Consider the following 22,054-nt stretch of genomic DNA (forward strand, 5'->3'; position numbering starts at 1 on the left):
ACTAATTTCCTAGAAAAGCGTGTCGTAATACTCCAAGTAATTAAATATGTATAATGGAACTTAACTAAAATAATAGGCTTCATAGCAAACTCTAAAAAACATACTTTAAAATCCCTTAAATACTTTTTATAAAATTTGCATCTATGGGCTCATAATTATTTAAATAGATAAAGCCCATGGAAGAGTAATGTTTTTCTGAAAATATAACCAGCCCAATAAAATTATTAAAATAGTATAATAAAATTAAGCCCAATTAAAAATACAAGACTATTTAAAGTAAGCCCAACACTCTGTTTGTTTTAAGAATAGACTTAGCCGTATGGCCTTAGGGCCGAAGGGCCCGCTATGACACAAACTGATTCCACGGGAATTAAAACATGCGGGACAACAGAGGGATGGCAAAACGAGGGACTCACCGAGAGAGGGACTGAGTGCGACAACGGTTCAAGGTGGCTGATCGTAACGTCGGTGCAACTGGGAGGTCCCTATGGTAGTGCGACACCGAGAAAGGGAAAAAGGAAGAGAGTTTTAGAGAGGTGGAATTGAAAACTCAAATAACCGAGAGGGAGGAAGGTGGCGCGCAACGGCAGGGGCTTACTTGAGGGAGTGGGTGCGACGGGAATAGGTTGGCCGGCATTTTCTATGGTGGTGTGGGAGGTGGTCCATTGAGATGGTTGCCTGGAGAGAGGCTGCGTGGTGGTTGCGGGAGTGGATTTTTTTCTCTACATGAAAGAGTCTTTTCTCCAGGGATTTTTGTGTGTATAATTCAGAGGCCTTGTGGGTTTCTTATAGGCAACGGGAGGGAAGCAACATGAATCTTTAGGAGATTGTCTATAATTCGAAATTGCCTAAACTTTAGGAACATGTTCCTACGAGGAGTCAGATTCTGAGAGGATTTTGAAGAGTTTGAGTTGGAGTTAGTCTTGAACTAGGAACCAAATCTAATACGGGAACCTAATGGATAACCATATGAAGGTTCTGATAGGGAAGGAATCACTAATGTAATCTATCTGTTAGTATATTTCCTAAAATGATAATAAAAATAATAAAGATAATAAGAATAAATAATAAATAAATAAATAAATAAAATACTAGTTTCAAGCCCTAAATTTGAACCCATATGTTACAATCTCTCCCTCTTAAAAGAAATCTCGTCCTCGAGATAACGTACCTCAATCGAATAAATATGGATACCTAATCCTCATCTCCTCTTCTAGCTCCCAGGTGGCCTCTTTTTCCGTGTGGTTGCTCCAATGCACTTTGACCATCGGAATGGTCTTCTTGCGGAGTGCTTGAGCTTTTTGTGCAAGAATTCTGACTGGAAATTCCTCAGGTCAGATCCTCGTGAACTTGGAGAGGCTCGTACTCTAGTACATGTGTAGGGTCCGAAACATACCCTCAAAGCAAAGAGACATGGATAACATCGTGAATAGCTGACAATTGTGGTGGGAGGGCCAACCTGTATGCTGTAGCTCCAATCCTTTCTAGTACATCGAAAGAGCCTAAATATCTCGGGCTCAGCTTGCCTTTCTTACCAAACCGCATAATTCCCTTCATCGGCGCCACTTTCAAGAATACTTTGCTTCCTACTTCAAATTGCAACTCTCGACGCCTCTGATTCGCGTACTTTTTATGTCGCTCTTGTGCAATGGCGAGTTTCTTTCGGATGACCGCTATTTTCTCATGCATCTCTTGAATAATCTCTTGTCCAAGGATTCTACGTTCTCCCACTTCGTCCCAATAGAGAGGTGACCGGCACTTGCGGCCGTAAAGAACTTCATATGGTGCCGCCTGAATGCTCTCTTGGTAACTTTTATTGTATGCAAATTCGATCAAAGATAAGTATTTAATCCAACTGCCCTTGAAGTCCATTACGCAGGCTCTAAGCATATCCTCCAATATTTGTACTGTCCTCTCTAACCGTCCATCTGTCTGGGGGTGGAAGGCTGTGCTGTAAGTAAACTCTATCCCTAACTCTTTCTGTACACTCCTCCAAAATGTTGAAGTGAAACGGGTGTCCTTGTCTATCTTAGAGGGGATTCCGTGCAGTCTGACGATTTCGTGTACATATAATTCTGCCAACCTGTCTGTAGAATACATCATCTGAATCGGAATGAAGTGAGCTGTCTTGGACAACCTGTCGACAATTACCCAAGCTGCATCCTGACCTCTTGGTGCCTTAGGAAAATCTGACACAAAATCCATACCAATTTCATCCCACGTCCAAACTGGTATAGGGAGTGGGTGTAATAACCCATAAGGCCTTTGATGCTCCTCCTTGACCTGCTGGCATGTTAAACACTGAGCCACATAGCTAGCTATCTCGCGCTTCATACCATTCCACCAGAACTGTTGCTTCAAATCTCTATACATCTTAGTGCTACCTGGGTGAATGGTATAGAGTGACCGGTGAGCCTCTCTTAAGATTACCTCTCTAATTTCCTTAACATTTGGAACGCATATTCTTCCCTTGAATCTTAAGGTGCCATCCTCAAATACTGTAAATTCAGGCCTTCTGTCTTCTTGAACCTCTCCTCTGATCTTTACCAAGTCTGAATCATCAGTTTGGGCAACCTTTACTCGATCTATCAACGACGATCCCAAATTGTCTGAGCTTTGAAAGAAGCCCTCAACGGAAGACCAAGGTACTTCAACGACAGGCAAATGGATACCTACCTAGCACAGACGGCAACAGAAGTCGCCGACCGCCTCACAACCACCACAGAACTAGCCGTCTGCCATAGAGAGAGCTAACATGCCCACAGCGACCCAGCCACCACAAAGCAATCACCGAGAGAGAGAAAACTGCCCAGAAACAGAGCAACGACCACCACAGAGAAGGTTGAACACCACTCAACCACCATAGAAAAAGCCGAACACCACCACAAAGGAGGTCGACTGCCACAGAACAGTAAACCCACAACGTGTTTCACCATAGAAAAGACCGACACACAAGAGCAAGATGGAACTTGCAGAAATAGAGGAAGAAAAAAAATTCTTCCCGTCGCACACGAAGGATTAAGACTACAGAGATGAATATCAGAGTAGGGGCTCTGGTACCATGTCAAATTGGTCTGAATACCCTTTACTCAGGGTTTGCTTTCATTATATAGAAGAGAATATACAAGATTGTTGCCAGATTCCATGCGTCTAATATGCTATACAAGGTAAGTATTTACAACCTAATTTATAGCAATATCTAATCTAGCTAGAAAGAAAATTATCACCAAGAATACAATAAATATTTCCCAAATCATATCTCCATAAATTATAATCAAATCCCATAATATCGTAAATTATCTCCATAACAAACAGCATTACCATCACCAAACAATCCCTTCTCTTGAACCACCTTTGAACCCATTGAATCTCATGCCACTCTTTACTTTGTACTCAAAAGTTTCATTTCCATGAGGGATTTCCAACTGGGTCATCACTTCGAGCATCAAGATCAGATTTTCGGTACCATATTTGGAAATTTGGATATTTGACCAAAAATTCATGCTAGAGACATGAAAATTTTAGGGCAAGTGTAGGATGAAGGAATTTGTTCAATCTATAAAATAATGATTATTTATTACTTTGTTACAGAATGTTCTGAAATGGGCTGAGCTGTAATTTTTGAAAATACCTGGTCAGTCTGTGTAATTTCAATAGAACGTAGGGGAGGTTAGTATATTTTACCCCAAGAAAGAGGTGTAGCCAATGGTCAGAGTCCTGAGCTTGGTATCTATCAATTACGGGAGACCCCCACCTAGTTCAGAAAGCTTTTATTAAATCCTGCTGGATGGTAACTGTTCACTAATGTGGCTTGGTGGGGTGGATGTAGGAATACATTTCTTACCCTTCCTTCGTTGTTATTATTGAAACCTAGTTCAATGTGTACATGTACAATTGTCTCTACACTGCTGTTTATGGCTTAGTATTTAATATTTGCCCATATGCTGTTTTGTCGTCATATTTTCTTCTCTTTAATGTATTCTCCTATTTTCTCGAGTTGCAGGTGATATATGCATCATTACTTGCACTGGCTACACTACTTGATGTGTTGATTTGTGTGCAATTAGAAAGACCTGGTTTTGAAAACTTAACTGTTGAACCAAAACATGCTTCAAAGGCTCGGGCAACTGCTATTTCTTCTGCCGAAAATCTGTTCACTGCTCATAAATATTTTGTGGACTTCCTGAAGTCTCAAAGCCCTGCTATCCGGTCAGCTGCATTTTCAGTGTTAAGGAGTTTTATAAAAAACATTCCTCAGGCTTTTAATGAAGTAAATATAAAAACTATATCTGGCATGATACTCGGTGCTTTCCAAGAGAAGGATCCTGTGTGTCATTCTTCAATGTGGGATGCAGTGTTACTATTTTCTAGAAGATTCCCTGACAGTTGGACTTCCTTGAATGTTCAGAAAGTTGTATGCAGCCGGTTATGGTATTTTCTCAGAAATGGGTGCTTTGGATCTTATCAGGTTTCTTATCCAGCTCTAGTTCCATTCTTAGACACTGTACCACCTAAAGCAATAGAGGGAGAGAAGTTTTTTCTTGACTTTTTCCAGAACCTATGGGCAGGAAGAAATCCATTCCATTCCTCAAATGCCAATAGAGTAGCATTCTTCCAGGCATTTAAAGAATGTTTTCTTTGGGGATTACGTAATGCATCAAGGTTCGAGGATTCTATTTCCAATTTTTCATATGGCATCCTATTATTCATAACTGGTTGCTTGTGTGTTTGATGGAGCGTTTCTTACTATTATTGCATTCTTCTTTTGCTGTCATGTTCATTCATTTTTTTTCCTGTTTTTTTGACTGTTGTCTTCTTTTCTATCTTAGATACTGTGAGGGAGTTGATTCCATCCATCATTTTCAAGTCAATCTTATTGACAATATACTTGTAAAGCTTTTGTGGCAAGACTACATGTTTTTGGTGAGCTTAAAAACCTCGGAAGGAGTCTTATCTGGAACATCTGCAGCTTCATCTGAGAAAAGTAATTTACCTTCCAATAAGAAGACAGCGGAAACATCAAATATTAAGTATCCAGTGAGCTATCTTCGAGACTTGGGAAAATGTATTATTGAAATTCTTTCAGGCATAAGTTTAATGGAGCATGATCTGCTCTCTACTTTCACTGTAGAATTTAAGGAAAATTGCCTGGGTATGCTGCAGCAAACAGAGAACACAGAAAGAAGCACTGAAAGTGTTGAACAGATCATTCATTTTATCTTATTACTGGAGGAACATGCAGTTCATAGAGATGAAAATTGGCCTTTGGTTGATTTAGTGGGACCAATGTTGGCACAATCTTTCCCATTGATAACATCACTAGTAAGTCACCATTGAATAAATCTTTTGATGGAGTAAGAGTTAATATACTGTTTATTTATTCCATTTCTGTGGGTTTTTTTGGAATCTTTAACTAATAGTGGCATAAAGAGGTTGTTTTGGTGGTTTCTGTCTTGGAGTGGTCGATATAATAGGTAGGTGGCCACCAGGCCATCAGAAGGAAAAGACAAGAAGAGGAAAATGAAGACCAGTCATGTGAAACGAATATAAAGTTCTGTTTGTGAGGGCTCTGAAGTTGCACTTTATTATACTGTTTTTACTTTATGATGTTTTAAGAAGTGTAAAGGAGATATACTATTTGATGCCAGGAAAGGCCTTAAAATGGTGATTTCTTGCTTTTTACATAAACCATAGTTTGATCATTTCTATGTGACACAGCTGTGCAAGGAAAACAGAAGCTTATTTTTGTAAATTATCCATTAGTCCCAGAGTCTTTAAAAGAGTTATATTAGAAATTGAAATTATCGAGGTCTTATGGTATTGAGTAGTGCTTTCAGAGTCTTTGATGTGCCTTTTATTCGTCCTCTTACTTTAGATATTCCCTCTTCAATTTTCTTATTATTATTATTTTGTTGCCAGGATTCACCAGAGTGTGTGAGACTTCTATCGGTTTCTGTTTCTGTATTTGGACCACGCAAGATCCTCCAAGAACTTTTTATTCACAATAAAGGTCACTCTTCTAGTTTGTCTGGTGATAGGGGTAGACAATTGAATGAAGAGCAATTTATTCAAATGTTCAGGGAGATTTTTGTTCCTTGGTGCATGCATGAAGATAATAGCTCTACCAGTGCTCGACTTGATCTATTGCTTGCCTTGCTCGATGATGAATGTTTCTCTGAACAGTGGGGTACTGTTATAACACATGTAACTAACTTAGAACATTCTGGAACTGTGCCTGCTTACCGAGGTTCCAACCGCATAGCAATGTTAGCAATGCTGTTAGAGAAAGCAAGAGATAAAATTACAAGGAAAGTGGGAGAAGATTCCTATTCTCAGAAAGGTGCCAAAATGGATCAGTGGCATCATGACGATTTAGAGATAGCTGCTGTTACCATTGCCAGCTCACTTCCTCCCTTCAGAACTTCTGATGCTCAGTTTGTACGGTAGGTAGATCAATATTTTTGACATGACGTGTTTCAAACTTGTCCAACTCTGAATTAAGAACTGACACCATGACTTATGGAGAAGTAAATGAACTGTAGATGATTAATCTGATACTGTATTCATCGTAAGCATGTAAAAACAAAAAGTAATTACAATCATGTATATACTGTTCATGCCCACAAAAAAAAGTATATACCATTCATAATGCATCATCTTCAGAACATGCTGTATTGTCTTTGATTTGCATAGTTTGCTTATTTTTTAGGTTTCCATATTATTAACTCTTTTACTTGCACATACCGCATCAACCTGTGCTTATCTTAACCCTTTCAAGTTAAGTACTGTGATGCTCCTACTGTGGTACATTAGTTCCCTGTCTAGTACTTTGGTTCAAATACGTACAATCATTCAAGCACTACTTTGGGATTGCTTCTAAAGAGCCTCTAGCCAAAGACTGAATACCATCAGTTATCCTCATAATGCTTTTGTAACAAAATTGCTTCTCTGTTTTATAGTCGCCCTTTCCCTGGAGTTGACTAATGTTCCGTTTGTAGGAAAGATTTGGCTGCCCTGCATTCAATTGAAGATTTGAGTTCATTTTGATAGTTTCAAGGGTTATTGAATAAAAGATGTTTCAGGCTGGTTTGGTTAAAATTTCTTGAGGGCCACTGATTTTCATCAAATGGAAATAGCTTTCTTAATTATAGTTTTTTACCTGTAAACTAGAAAGGCTTAAGAGTGATGATTTGAGTGTTTGATTTTATTACTGCATATTTTCTCCTTAATAATCTGCCTTATCTGCAGTGCTGTTCTTGGTGGTTCGAAAGAAGGTGATGCAACTCCCTTTGTGTCGAGAAATACATTGATCTTGATATTTGAGGAGGTTTTCCGAAAGTTGCTCTCTTTCATTCTAGAGTCCTCTTTGACTTGGGTAAGGGATGCTGGTTTTCTCCTAGCTGCCAGGGAAATGAATTTTGGGATGGAACTAGAAAGCTCTTCTAGTATGTATGAGATGGGCCAATTTGCTCTTGAAGTGCTTGATGGTAGCTTCTTTTGCTTAAAGACACTTGATGAAGAAAATGGGCTACTTCAGCGTATTTCAGCTGCAATATTTATAATTGACTGGGAGTTTAGCATAAGAACAGCAATAGACGATGCAATTGATGAAAAATTGAACAAAAATATTGTGGCCAGATTGAATTTTGGTGAATCAGTGCATGCTTTTCATTGTAAGAGAAGTAATCAGTTCTGGAAAAGCCTCAGCATACACAGTAGGGGGAGATTGGGGAGTATCTTGATTCAGTGTATTCGTTCTGCCATCTTCAGTGAAGATAGACTAGATGCCGATAATATCACATCTTTGTGTTGCTTGTGGATGCTTGAGGTTCTTGAATGTTTTTGTCAAGATCAAGATGAGGAACAAAATCTCTTAGATCAGCTTCTGAGCAAGGGTGATATCTGGCCATTGTGGATCCGTCCAGATTTTAATACCCCAAAGGGAGCAGCTGTGTTGGAAATTGAAAATGTGCCCTCTGGCATTCATGTGAGTGTAATTTTCAAATGGCTTTTTCTGCTTACTCAATATGTTAGGACAGTGGTGTTATGGATTCCTTCTTATGCTCTTTTTTTAATTTTTTTTTTCATTTAATGTAGAAGGTTATTTAACACATTGCCTCTATCTTGAGTTCACTTGAGAAGTACTGCATGTTCACTTGAGTTCCTAATCTATTGAGACTGTCCTACCAAGCCATCAGGCACCTATCTGCTTCATCAGTTTGTTCTTGCAAGTACTTCTAGGATAAACTTGTACTTAAGATTTTTGGTGGTGTTGGTTTGGAACATGATAGCATTCTTTTGTCTCCTTACAATATTTTATTCATCTACTTATTTCTTTAATATTTTTTCTACTAGAAGTTTTTCGGTCGAATGTATGCATCATAGTCCTTAATTAGTTCCAAGGGGAATCCTTATGTATGAACTCTATGGCATATGTAGAATCTTAGGAGGCTGTTGGACAAACTAGTGAGACCACATTGACGGCTCTAGCATGGATATAGTTTTTTATTACCATAATCGTTGCTTATTACATAACCACTTGCACTGCTGCTGCTATCGCTAGATGCATAATGCTTCTAGAACTTAATGCGGTCCACTACATGGATATCATTTTATTACAACTATCGTTACTTATACGGGTGCTACCCACCCCTTACGGGGCAGGGCCACCCCGTCCCCGTCCCTGGCCCCCCCAGGGGCGGGGGTGGGGATTTTTTCCCCGTAATCCGCCTCTGTCCATGCAGGGGCGAGGTACCCCGTCCGTTGCACGGGGTGCGGGGGTGGACCTCCATCCGTCCGCCCCCCTCCTCCCCTCCTCGGCTCCCCCAATCGATTACAACAAACCCAAACCCAAGAGAGATTCATCTTCGCGTCTTTTACAACAATGAACAAACCCAAGAGAGATTCATCTACCTCGGCGTCTGTTACTTTCATGGCAAATGAAATCGATTCCTCTCCTCCTCCCCCCTCCTCCCCTCCTCGGCTCCCCCAATCGATTACAACAAACCCAAACCCAAGAGAGATTCATCTCCTTGTCTTTTACAACAATCAACAAACCCAAGAGAGATTCATCTACCTCGGCGTCTGTTACATTCATGGCAAACGAAATCGATTCCTCTCAGTCTCAGCGGCGTCTGTTGCAACAAACCCAGTTGAGTCCTCTTTGCCGGCGTCTATTACTTCCATGGCAAACGAGATCGAGAGAGTTAGATCGAGTTCAAGAGAGTTTGAGAGAGTTCGAGAGAGTTTGGGTCCTTGGGAGTCTGGGTCTGGGACGAGAGAGTTTGAGATCTAGAGACGGAGAGATCGAGAAAGAGAAAGAGAAACTGAGGAAATTGGGGGGGGGGGGGGGGGTTTGACATGCGGGAGCGGGGTGGGGGATTTACGGAGTGGGGCTGAGCCTCCTCCGTCCCCGGCCTCCGCAACTCCCCTTTTATACGGGTGGGGGGCCCGCCCCCGTTTGTGCGGAGCGGATCCCCCGCCCCACCTCGGCGGGGGCGGAGCAAACGGGGCGGTGCAGCGGGTGGAGGGCACCCGCTTCCCACACCTAGTACAGATGGAAACTTACTCTAATCTCTTCAAAAGTAGGCCTCTTTAGAAGTTTGTGTAGCCATGACACAGAACCGAGCGCAAATTTTGGCTCACACTTGCAGATTTCTCACTGATTTAGTATATACTCCCTGGTAAAAACATGTTATCTCTTTGCATGGCCTGATATGTCACTATTGCTGGCTATGTGTACTTTGAGCATTTATCCATTTTTGTTACTCAATCAATTCCTATATATCTATGTGTAGTTGATGGGTAAATTTCTCGTACTTGCCAGATGATGCGCATGTATCTTGAATGCTTTTCTTCTTTTTTTTTTTTTTTTTTTTTTTTTTTTTTTAGCTTGATTCAGAAGAGAGATAGATAGTACAGCCAGTAAACACGGCTTTGAAATTGTTTATACTTCACACAATTGTGATACTAGTCCCTGTAGCCATTGGGAAAAGGGTACAATATTAGGCTAATCTTCAAGTTTTAAGAAAATTCAGTTGGTTATTGTAGTTTCTGCCATCTTTCAATCAGATATAAGTACTTGGTGACCTACTAAATGCAAATATATGACAAATACAGGCCTCTGGGAGTGACAAGTTTGTTTCTTTTGTCAACAAACTTATCTTGAAAATTGGTATAGACAGAGTTATTGGTTTGGGTAAACATACTCCATCGCCCAAGGAAGCAGCCTATGAACAAGTTACTTCTCGACCTTGGCTTGTTGCTGAAATGTTGTGCACATGGAAGTGGCCGGGTGGCAGTGCCATTGCTTCTTTCTTACCTTTACTGAGTTCATATGTCAAGAGTAGAAGTTATGGTTTCCAGGAAAGCTTATTGGATTCTGTTTTCAACATATTACTTCATGGTGCTCTTGTTCATGGAGGAAGAAGTGCACATAGTTTTTCATATGTGTGGCCTGCTTCAGGTGACGGTGTCAAGGATATTAAAGAACCCTTCTTGAGAGCTCTTGTATCTTTTCTTTATACTTTGTTCAAAGATGATATATGGGAAACACAGAAAGTTAAGACACTGTTTGAATTTCTTGTAAATAAGCTCTTTATTGGTGAAGCAATTAATATAAACTGTTTGAGAATTCTTCCGCCTCTTGTGAATATTCTTGTACGAGCACTATGTCAAAATGGCATTGGATCTGGTGAATCTAGTATGGATGCTAGACTTGATTCACCAAAGGAGAATCACATGCAGGATGCCCTTGAAGGCTGGCTGCAAAGAACTCTATTGTTCCCACCTCTGGTTTCATGGAAAATAGAAGAAGGTAATTCAAACCTCTTTTTTTCTTTTTAATTAATAACTCTAAGTTGTCATTGTGGTGTTTCTCACGTTTCTTGATAGATATGAATCACGTTCAATGACAAATAATGATGCCCACACAAGAATTTAAGCATAATTCTGCACATACATTCATTGTCTCTTTAATTGTTTTTAATTATTTCTTTTTTTTTCTCTACTTATCAAAAAAAAATTATTTCTTTTTTTCTCTTTTGTGCGTGCATGTGGGGTGGACGGAGTAGGGAATGTTGGGGCAGATTGACAATTGAAAAAGATATATCTAAGACTTTTTGTATACTTTCTTGTGTACTGGGGGCTATGCCTATCATCAATACAATTGTTTACTTGTAAAAAAAAATATATCTAAGTCTTTTTGTTAATGAAAATACTCTACTTGGGAGTTGGGACCATCAAGTGGCAGGTCCCACCTCCCTCGGTGGTTGTGGTTGCCAGTTCATTTTAGCGATTATGGTATTTACTTTTGCATGCTACAATACTGTCTTTTTGTAGATATGGAAGATTGGTTCGAGTTGGTTATATCTTGTTATCCTTTGAGTGCAAGCGGGGGTATACAAGCACTGAAACAGGAGAGAAACATCAGCACTGTGGAAAGATCACTCTTGCTTGCATTATTTCGAAAGCAGAGACATGGTGCCAGTGCATCATCTGCAGCTAATCAGCAGCCGGTGGTGCAGATGTTGCTATCAAAACTAATGGTTATTTCAGTTGGTTATTGCTGGAAGGAGTTTGATGAGGACGATTGGGAGTTTTTGTTGTCTAATTTAAGGCGTTGGATTCAATCAGCAGTTGTAGTGATGGAGGAAGTTGCCGAAAATCTGAATGATGCTTTCGTTGACATGTCATCTTCTGATAACTTGGATATTAAATTAAAGAAACTGAAGCAAATTGTTTTGGTTTCAAATTCATCACCTATAGATATTGCTACAAATGCCCTCTTATCATTTTCTCTGTTTTCTGGTCATCTTCTGCATCAACAATCTGAAGACTTGAACAATATAAATCCCTTGAGAACAGAAAGATGGGACCCCATCAGAGATCGGATTTTGGAAGGTATTCTTCGCTTATTTTTTTGCACGGGAATTGCTGAGGCCATTGCAAGTTGCTGTTGTCATCAGGCTGCATCTATAGTAGCATCTCACCGACTTGAACATCGCTACTTTTGGGAGTTGATAGCTTCAAGTGTTGCTAATTCTTCACCTCATGTTAGAGACAAAGCAGTGAAATCTGTTGAGTTCTGGGGCCTAAGCAAAGGGCCTATTAGCTCTTTGTATGCCATCCTTTTTTCGTCCAACCCAGTTTATTCATTGCAGTTTGCTGCTTATTTCATGCTTTCAACTGAACCCGTTTCAAATTTAGCTATCACTGGAGAAGGCCCTGCAATGTGCCTGGATAGTGATTCTACAGTTGACCAGGATCCTCGCAATCCAGATTTGTCATCAAAACAGAATATCCATTTGAGGGAGGAAATTTCGTGCATGATTGAGAAGTTACCTTATGAGGTTCTTGAGATGGATTTGGTGGCACAAAAACGGGTAAATTTGCTTGATTGCATGTCATTTTGATGTCCACTGTGTCTTTTCACTTCTTTTTTTTTTTTAATTTCTTTTTTCATGGGATAAATGCCAGAGCATGATTATTGTAGTAATACACTTGTATCTTTATCAAATTTTCAGGTAAATGTATTCCTTGCTTGGTCTTTGTTGTTATCGCATTTGTGGTCATTACCATCATCATCACCTGGGAAGGATAGACTGGTCCAGTATATACAAGATTCTGTGAGTTCAGTTATTTTAGATTGCATTTTCCAGAATATACCGGTCGAATTGTGTATGACACATAGTCTGAAGAAGAAAGATACAGAGCTTCCTGCTGGGATATCAGAAGTTGCAAGTGCAGCAACGCGTGCCATTACGATGGGTTCATTGTTGTGCTCTATGGAATCTCTTTGGCCTGTTGAAGAAGTGAAAGTAGCTTCACTTGGTGGAGCAATATTTGGTGTGATGCTTTGTGTTCTTCCTGCTTATGTTCGAGGGTGGTTTAGTGATTTGCGTGATCGGTCTGTATCGTCTGCAATTGAATCCTTTACACGATCATGGTGCAGCCCTCCTCTCATTGCAAACGAGTTATCTCAGGTGTGTATAGTTCAACATAGATGATTCGTTTCCATGGATCAAAAATGTTTACAAGCTAATTTTAAAAGATTTAACCTTCTAAAATGAAAGTTTACATATACACAAATTAAAGGTCTAAGCTTTGAATGCCCCTCACCCTTCTCTCCCAAAATTATATGTAAAGGACTGATTTCAATTTAATTTCTCCACTTCAGTGAGGCTCCATTCTGCTGGACATGATTGAAAGTAATTGTTTAAGACTTCCTCCCAATTATTGTTCTATTATAGGGTGTTTATAACTCTCATATTGTGCCAAAAATAGAAAAAGAAAAAAAGAATGCTTCTTTCAACGGATTGTTGATAATTAGAGACCTACCGCATGGCTGACATTATTGCTTTCCAAATGCAGATTAAGAAAGCCAAATTTGCTGATGAGAATTTTTCAGTTAGTGTAAGTAAATCAGCGAATGAGGTTGTTGCAACCTATACAAAGGATGAAACGGGAATGGATCTAGTTATCCGTCTTCCTGCATCTTACCCCTTACGCCCTGTGGATGTTGATTGCACCAAGAGCCTAGGGATTAGTGAAGTGAAGCAGAGAAAATGGTTAATGTCTATGATGTCATTTGTCCGCAATCAGGTATTTGTTATGCATATTAGTTTACCTTTCACAATTCCAGCTTGTTTCGTTTTTCATTTCTCTACTGATAGTGCCCTTTGAAAAAAAAAAAGGAATCGGATGAAGTAGGGTTCCACTAAATTGGATAATACTTCCTTTCATTCGTGATGCAGAATGGAGCTTTAGCAGAAGCTATTGGAATATGGAAGCGCAACTTTGACAAAGAATTCGAAGGTGTTGAGGAGTGCCCTATCTGCTACAGCGTCATCCACACTACCAACCATAGCCTTCCACGGCTGGCTTGCAAGACCTGCAAGCACAAGTTCCATTCAGCCTGTCTCTATAAGTGGTTCTCAACTTCTCACAAATCATCTTGCCCTCTGTGCCAGTCTCCATTCTGACCTAGACCATCAACATCGAGTCGTGCGCATGAGTTTTGCTGCTCTGATTTCCATTAAAAAATACACATGGGGAAAAAAAGCGGTTGAAGGAAGAATACATTGAGAGAAAATAACTCTTATACAATATCGTGTAAACGGAGTGGATAAAAAGGACAGCATGGGTGTAGGGGCAAAATTGTAAGCTCCTTCTCAAACTCCGATATTTGAACTGATCCTAGTCAACGTGTTATTGTGATTGATTGGCATTGCATATGTAAGAAAAGCGAGGAAACGGTTCATAATCTCTTGCTTCACTGCGAGGTTGATTGGTTTTACGGAACTCTATTTCCTGTTTGTTTGGAATTGATTTTGAAATTATTTTCAAAATTCAATTTGTTTGGAAATGATTTTGTTATGGAATTGTTTGTTAACACGTGTAAATTTTTGCAGATGGGCATTTGATAAACGGATCGATCCGCAGTCATCTGAGCTTTGATGCCCAACTCCTGCTCTGCTTTTTTCTTGCAATGACAGAACATATATCCATAAGACAAGTAGTGATTTAGATTTCATGCAGATGGAAATGTAGGTTTCACAATGATATTCTGTCTAAGGCTGTAACCATATATCAGAAAATAGAACAAAAGGTCCCTGCAAGTATTGTAAAGCTGAATATCTATCTCATCACAATGAATTATAGAGTTCTCAGTTTGTTTTTCTTTCAAAGAATTTTTTCCCCAGGTCTTGTTCCTCAGTAACCTCTCCTTGTCAATTTACTTCCTACTCAGCTTTTTGTAGACAACAATTGACTATATTAGCATTTCTTTTTTATTAGGGTGTCCTCCTAAAAATTGTTTGCACCCAAGAGAATTTGAACCTTAGACATGAGAGGAGCGTATCCCCAAGCCCAGCCTTTACCACTTGAGCCAACCCCTTGGGATTAATTGACTATATTAGCAATTAATACGTGTCTAATGGGTCATGTTGCAATTGCAGAGTTTCAGAGATTCCTTGTCGTAAAAATAATTAAATCTTCTAATGGGCATAACTTCTATACAAATTACAAACATGATCCTCAACTGTAGAGTGTTCTACCATCGCATAAGCTGGCGAACAAATTTGAAAGTCATACATAATTTACATTGCAGAAAAAAGTAGGTAAAACCACTGTAAAAAATATGTAGCCCTTGGGCATCCCGGTCAAATTTATCACTATAGCAGGCAGAACTTTGCGTATTTTAAAATACAGAAAAATACATAAAATCTGTACTGCAATGACTAAAATGACATTATTAGCATAAAATTTTATATACAAATGCTGAACTAACTGGATTAGCAAAAAAGGAAATTTCTAACAGAAGGATCAATTTCAAAGAACAAAACTAGAAAATACTAACTGGCCTATATATGGAACATGGTCATTGGGCTCTAATCCCGTAGGCAAGAAAAGATGATCCCGACCAAACAAGTCAATTACACAACGGAAATCCCCATCTCACTGGAAGCATTGGGCCAAAATCCAATATCCAATGTGTAGTATTGCATGAATTTTCATTAAGGAGATCAAAAAAGCCAGAGGCAATGAGAGCAAAATGAGCACCTCTGCTTATGCACGTCTATAAGAAAAAGGGTCAGAAGATAAGTATCCTATGCAGACTGCCGCATGAAAGGAACCAGCCACCTCATTTCTGTTCCATTTCCGTTGGATAGGTAGTATACCTTCTTCCAGTTTTCTTCTGAGAATGCTTCATGACCTACTAGTCTTTGCCTGCCAGACAAAACAAATAAACAAGCTAAGAATCTGAGATACGAGTCGCAGGGAAAAGGAACTTCAGAAGCATTCTACTGTTCAGGCAGGTACAAGAAGGGCAGAAAGAATTCTGCTTTCTTGAAAATCATTTTCCTTATTTTTATAATAACATGTCTTGCCTAGTGAAGAGCAAAATATAACGAACCAAATTATATTTTTCAATTACAAAACCTTTAAGAACAAAGCCTCAACCTTTACACAAGCAGAAGCTGGTAAACAAATTTAAGAGGGATTTATGCATTTCACCCACAAATTACTCTGTTTCTCACTTTGCCTACCAAAAGCTTCAATTTGCACCCTAAACAACCAATATTTTTTCTAATACTCGCCCTCAATTAAGATTTAATCGTTGTCGCCAAGACTTATCAAAAAAGATCGTTGCCAATTTCATCTTAAAGTTTTGGTAGTTAGGAGTGTAAAGTGAAAAATATATAATAGTTTGTTGGTGAAAGCGTGATTTTTCCCAAGTTTAATTATAGAATTAAATTGTAGACCCACACGATACAATTGTCTGAAGTAAATTGGAGATTGGCACCTTAATAATATTAGCAACAGCACAACCATAGCAAGCATATAGATTTCTTTAGCATACCTAAGGTAATAATGGCAAACAGTTGCTGCTTCATCTAAGCTGTAACGAGGAAAATTAACACGAGCATCTACCGGAACATCTGGCAAATCTTTACGTAGTTTTCCAACTGCTGTAGAATGAGAGAAAGCACCCACCATCATGTCATCATGCACCATAGACCTAAAAGCATTCACCTGCAAATTACAGAAGAATTTTCTCGCATAATGCACATATATCTGAGAGTGAGTGCAATTTATGACCAACATGCTAAGATAATCCATAAGCTATGCAAGTATTCACTCCAACAGAAAAAGGAATTGCTGAAATTTCTACACACTAATATTTGCAGTTGTGACCGCGTATTTGAAATGAACAGTTGCCACTAACCATTGCAAGTTCTCTGGCATGTACCGGTCGACTAGAACGAATGGTTACTGCTTCCTCATACTCACTGAATGTAAACCAGCTGTTATACTGGAGACAAATTACAGCAAGAATAGTTTTAAAAAATATACAAGTTACAGAGAATATATATGAAAGTATATATATATGTATATAATATATTAAACCTTACTTATCAAAAAAAAATATATTAAACCAAAGAATTGGACAATAAACAGCACTTGAAGTAACACAAGAAACTGTTTCTCACTTGATCAATTGCAATAAGCACAGGGATATTTTTCACAAGTGATAGCTCTCTCCTCAAACGAACAACCACTCCAACAGCTGCATGTGTGTGCTTGATTCCCGTGTTGACCAGGTCACAAAGCGTTGAACCTTCAGGCATTGCCAAGTTATCAACATCTTTCAACCATCCAACACCAGCACCCTCTCCTAGTGGAATCGGATCATCGATTTGGCATGGCAATTGTTTTAAGTGAGATTCATTCCATTTTAGAAAATCCTGGAGACAAATAACTCATTAGGAATGACACACCCACTGAATGACACAGTTAAGAAACAAACTTAGAAACAAATAACGAGAACCTCTAATGTGTACTCTTAAGGAGCCATTACAGAAGAAGAATTAGGATGAGGGGCTTCTTTTGTTTTTTCCTTTTTTTTTTTTTTTTTTTGGATGGAAGGATGCCATGCACATTTTCGAAGTGTGCTCTTCATGCTATGAATCTAGAATGTTTAATCTGAAAGCCCATTTCATGGTAAATATTACTATAATAAACGAGTAAAAACTATATGAGCTCATGGACCAAGGTCATGTTCCACTTCGTATTGCAAATATTAAAAAACTTTCCTACTGAAATATAGAACTAATCACTAAAGTTGAAGATGTAAGAAATGGAATCGTCATCTTTATGTTTATCTTAATTTTTCTTAACAAAAGAATTAGTTCTGGAAATTGGAACATATATGCATATTGTTGCAGGATGCGTGAAAACAAAAAAGTTTTAACACTCTTGCCTTGAGTACATTTGCAGCTTGAAGAGGTGTGTCCCAAAGACCTGTTTGTTGGTTCTTGGAGAAAAATCCACCATGAGTCCATTCTCGGCCCCTGGGAATATAAAAAACCAGCCAACCTTCATCACGAGCCCAATGAACGAGCATTGCAAGTGCAATACTCTTCCCACAGCTTGCAGGACCATCCAAGACAATCTGCTTTTTAAGTTTGGGACCTAAAATGATTAATTACCAGCATAAGTTGCATGAGAACGTCACCTATCATAAACTTCACATACTCATAAGTCATACCTTGTGATTCATATAAAAGCAAGAATAGCATTAATGTTAGGAGGTTGTGAGAAAAGAACATGATTGTAAATGAGAAAAAAAAAAAAAAAAAAAAAAAAGGACACATCATATCTCATACAAGTTTTAAATGAGGATCAAGATCCTCTAAATTTTGTAACTCCAGAGTGAGATCTTAAAATCCATAACGTTACCGGTTCAGATTTTGCCATCTCGTTATACAACTGTTTTTTTTTTTTTTTTTTTTTTTTGATCGGTGAAAAACTAGAACGACTTTGCGAGAACAATTGATTAAGAAAACAAACAATTCACTAGATATTGTCAATGTGGAGATGAGAAGATATGAGATTTTAATTAAAATAATGGTTAATATTTTAGAAGCCCACGGCCATATCAGAATAATGTCGTTTCTGGATTATTTGAATTTTGCCATTGCATTTGAATTTTAACCAAAAAAAAAAAAAAAAATGCGAGAACAAGAATCGCTAAAATTGAAATGAAAACCGTACACACCATTAGCATCAGAAAAGAACAATGGAGGATCAACAATACGCCTAAAATTATCGCGAAGATCCAAAAAACTCTGCCGAACAAGCAAAGCCGGTCTCAGCGAATCGTCGAACTCCTTCAGCATCCCCGTCGGCAAACCCTCCGGCAACACCGTTTTCAAGCCCTCTATACTTCAAAATCCAAAAACACGAGCAATTTTCCGATCACAAGCAAGAAAAAACCCTTTACATACATATTTACAGTTAATTAGAGGTATATTACTTTGACTGGGCTAATAAACGCAGATTACACGTATTAGCATCCGTATACCTAAATTTGAGATAGGAGCAGGTGTCTTTGCGAGAGAGGAGGTAGAGGGAGGGGGTGGTGGTGAAGAGGGGCCGACCGTTGGGGCCGACATCGAGGGACTGGTCCTTATCGTCGGCGGCGAGGCGGCGAGCGCGGGCTTGGGCATCGGAGAGCGCGGCGTCGACTTTGATATCCGCGGCCGATGCGTGGGGGTCGGAGACTGATTTCTTCGCGTTAGTCTTCTTGGACGTAGCGAGGCCGGACTTGGTGTTCTTGGACGAGTAATTTCTGGCTGATTTATAGGTGTGAGGAGCTGAGATTTGGATTGGAGATGATTTGGTTGAACTCGTAGCTGCTGACGAGGCCCTCAGAACACACCGCAACATCTTCGCTGCGAAATTGGGGTTTTTCAAGGTTTTGGGGGGAAATGGAGAAAGGACCGGAGCAACAAGCAGTGGCGTCTGCGAGAGAGCGACTCGTGAGTGGGTTTTGCAACGGAAACTAGGTGGGGATCATATGTTAATTGACAGTGCTACCGGTACCGATATTTAACCGAACGAAGTGTACCGATGAGCACTTTCTTATTTTTTTATTATTTTAATCATTTTTTACACAATTTTAAATATTTTTTAAAAAATATATCAATTTATTAATATTCATTTCTTTAATTTTTAAAAATTCAATCAATCACTTTCATCAATTCAACTAGCATTTTTTATGTTAATTAGAAATATTTTAACTATAAATAAATTTAATTTTTTTCATAGAGAAATATACTTTAATTATAAATAGATTATAAATGGTATATTATATCCCATATTTACTTAATTTTTTCGCTTGCAACACTATCATCTCTCTTTCTAAATTGCCATGAAAAATACTAATGACACAAAAGATTCGAAATCCTACAAACTAACGTAACATGTCTATATTGTGTCTAGTTAGTTAATTTTGTTCTCTCTTCCTCGTACCCATTCCTCTCTCCTTCACTTTCCAAGATCCCTTCAGTTAGAGATCAAGGAAAGTTGATTTGAAATAAGTTAAATTTTTTATAAATAGTAATTAGTTGAAATGGTTGAGTGAATTTTATAAGACTCACATTATATATATTTAGATATTAAGATAAATTTAAATATATTTATGTGAAGTTAAAAAATATTATAAGTCCAACATATAAAGAGGTGTTAAGTTGAAAAAATTATAAATCACATATATAAAAATATTTTTAGTTGTAATAAATTTAAAAATTTAAGAATTAAAAATTTAAATATTAAATTTAATTTAAAATTAGACTCAACTGAATTAATTTTAATTCGATCTAAATTAACTCAGTTAAATCTACATTCCAAACGGGCTTTTTAGCAGTTCCCGTCGCCCAGTCCCGTTGCCGACAGCCCACTTTCTTCAAAAACCCAATCTCAGACTCTCTCTCTCACGGCTCATTTTCTCAATCTCGCCAGAACTGTAGGTTTGGCTTGTTGGTTTCGGCTTCCGTCTGGGGTTGAGGGGCCTGCTTCTTTGTGGTCTTTGGTTTGATGGGTCACTTTCCATTTAGCCATGTTGGTATTTTTTAATAGATTGTATTTATTAATAAGATTTTTTTTTGGGAAGTTTTAAACGAAATCATTAAAGTATTGAACAATCTGATAAAAATCTCCAAGATTGTTTTCAATGGATAAGAAAATACTCAGCTAGCCCGTTTGTATCTCTTTCTACAGCATTGGTATTGTTATCTGCGTATGCAAATGTAAAGACATAGTTGCATAATATTATCCTTAATTTGACTGAATTTTTTTATATATTATATTAAAAACATAATAAAATGATAAAAAAATATTATAATAATTAAATGAAGATGAAGGTGAAGGTAAAGGTTCTCTTGTGTTGTCGGAAGAGGGAGAAAAAGAAAAGGTTGAGAGAGAGTAGGAGGAGAGAAAAAAAATTAAGGATGATATTATGCAAATGGTAAAATATATAAAAAAATAATTTTAGGAAAAATAATAATAATAATAAATATTTTATTATTTTTCAGCTCAAAAATACATAATCCAATATGAGTATTTTTTTTATATACAAATTTAATCTTGTGATTTTACTTTTGTATATAGATAAACTAATTCTAACACTCTTAATTTCTAGAATCTAGGAGCAAGATATGACATGCATTAAACAGCACATGATCTGAGGGTAGGATCCGTAAAAACAACCTATAGTTTTTAAGGGAAAGAAAGGCTTTAAGAAGTGGTACTGGGGTGTACGAAGTAATAAAAAAAAAAAAAAAGTTGAAGCCATTTTTTCATCCTTGTGCATATAGTTAAAAAAACATAGAGTGCTTTGAGATTATTGAGAGTTTTTCAGATAAAAGAGTGATGTTATTCTTAGAAGAGCTTTGGCCTTGATAGCTTGTGTAGAGTTTATTCGAGCTATACGATAATTAGTTAGGTTGTTGTATCTTGAAAGAGACAAGTCAATAGGTGGTCTGTTGCACCAGTTCAATTGAAACTTTACATACTGCAGAGGGCTTGAATCTCCTTAAAGAGATCGAGATTTACGTACTTTAATCTAAGCTGGTTTTATTTAAATTTTTCATTTCATTATAATTTTTCATTTTATTATTGTATATTTCCTAACAATTTTAAGAAAATTCAAATGGAGCTTAAAACAAAAAATCCACGAAAACATGTTGGAGAACTCAACAAATCATTATGTTTTAAGGGAGTCCATTTCAAGAGATGGAAGTACAATATGCTCTTCTATCTAAATCTTATCAACGTCTCATATGTTCTCACTGTAAAGAATCTAAATAATATCACTACCGAGAACATGATTGAAGCACAAGTCGAAACTCACGTGGTAACTTGATGATCTAGATCTCAAAAGCTGACTTCGAAGAAAAAGGCTACACATGATCACTAGAACACTTACAAACTAGCTAGGTAATTTATTTTTTTTTAAAATATATAGTAACAATCAATTCCTGGCTAGGTAAATGATCATTATATTAATTAAGTGACCATGCACCGATGCGAGTGATCATATTTTCCTTGAACTTAATTGGACAAAAATGAGAAATGGTGTGAAACCGTAATATCAAACAAGGTCAAGCTAGCGTCCAATTCTGGCTTATTATCAAACAAACTGATCAAAGTGTCCAAACAAAAAACTAAAAAGCAAAAAAAAAAAAAAAAAAGTGGCATACACCGGCCG

At 38.0% G+C, this 22,054-nt stretch overlaps 2 protein-coding genes across 5 annotated transcripts in view; one reads left to right on the forward strand and one right to left on the reverse strand.

The window, feature by feature from the left end:
* Positions 1 to 14,687, forward strand: part of LOC121238879 (E3 ubiquitin-protein ligase listerin) — a 37,698-nt gene extending 23,011 nt beyond the window's left edge. For 2 of the 3 annotated variants that reach the window (XM_041135949.1, XM_041135951.1), the window contains 10 exons: positions 4,004 to 4,662; positions 4,830 to 5,322; positions 5,920 to 6,443; positions 7,249 to 7,987; positions 10,120 to 10,816; positions 11,341 to 12,383; positions 12,525 to 12,983; positions 13,372 to 13,602; positions 13,755 to 14,159; positions 14,412 to 14,687. In XM_041135949.1, the coding sequence (XP_040991883.1) occupies positions 4,004 to 4,662; positions 4,830 to 5,322; positions 5,920 to 6,443; positions 7,249 to 7,987; positions 10,120 to 10,816; positions 11,341 to 12,383; positions 12,525 to 12,983; positions 13,372 to 13,602; positions 13,755 to 13,982 (5,073 nt within the window). In that variant the 3' untranslated portion in view covers positions 13,983 to 14,159; positions 14,412 to 14,687. Of the gene's footprint in view, positions 1 to 4,003; positions 4,663 to 4,829; positions 5,323 to 5,919; positions 6,444 to 7,248; positions 7,988 to 10,119; positions 10,817 to 11,340; positions 12,384 to 12,524; positions 12,984 to 13,371; positions 13,603 to 13,754; positions 14,283 to 14,411 lie in introns of all 3 variants that reach the window. The other variant, XM_041135950.1, reaches the window with a different exon arrangement.
* A 566-nt stretch (positions 14,688 to 15,253) lies between these two features.
* Positions 15,254 to 19,371, reverse strand: LOC121238930 (28S ribosomal protein S29, mitochondrial-like). Of its 2 annotated transcripts, none has more exons than XM_041136030.1 (7): positions 18,869 to 19,371; positions 18,563 to 18,729; positions 17,765 to 17,976; positions 16,995 to 17,249; positions 16,730 to 16,816; positions 16,364 to 16,536; positions 15,254 to 15,729 (listed from the first exon to the last, which is right to left on the reverse strand). In XM_041136030.1, exons 1-7 carry the CDS (start codon positions 19,231 to 19,233, stop codon positions 15,609 to 15,611), a joined length of 1,380 nt encoding a protein of 459 aa, XP_040991964.1. In that variant the 5' UTR covers positions 19,234 to 19,371; the 3' UTR covers positions 15,254 to 15,608. The 2 variants fall into 2 exon arrangements, with proteins under 2 accessions (XP_040991964.1, XP_040991965.1); XM_041136031.1 differs by having other exon boundaries at positions 18,563 to 18,724; positions 18,869 to 19,149.
* Between the last annotated feature and the right edge of the window lie 2,683 nt (positions 19,372 to 22,054).

The sequence above is a fragment of the Juglans microcarpa x Juglans regia genome, chromosome 7D (assembly GCF_004785595.1).
Source record: "Juglans microcarpa x Juglans regia isolate MS1-56 chromosome 7D, Jm3101_v1.0, whole genome shotgun sequence".
In the NCBI taxonomy this organism is placed as follows: domain Eukaryota; kingdom Viridiplantae; phylum Streptophyta; class Magnoliopsida; order Fagales; family Juglandaceae; genus Juglans; species Juglans microcarpa x Juglans regia.

Bases quoted from the DNA above. Each gene is read 5' to 3' on its own strand.
- LOC121238930 (XM_041136030.1), bottom strand. From the start codon at position 19,233: ATGTTGCGGTGTGTTCTGAGGGCCTCGTCAGCAGCTACGAGTTCAACC. The intron at 17,977-18,562 runs GTGTGTACGGTT...TAATCATTTTAG, and splicing joins GTTCTTTTCTGATGCTAATG to GTCCCAAACTTAAAAAGCAG. The intron at 16,817-16,994 runs GTGAGAAACAGT...ATTTGTCTCCAG, and splicing joins TGCTTATTGCAATTGATCAA to TATAACAGCTGGTTTACATT.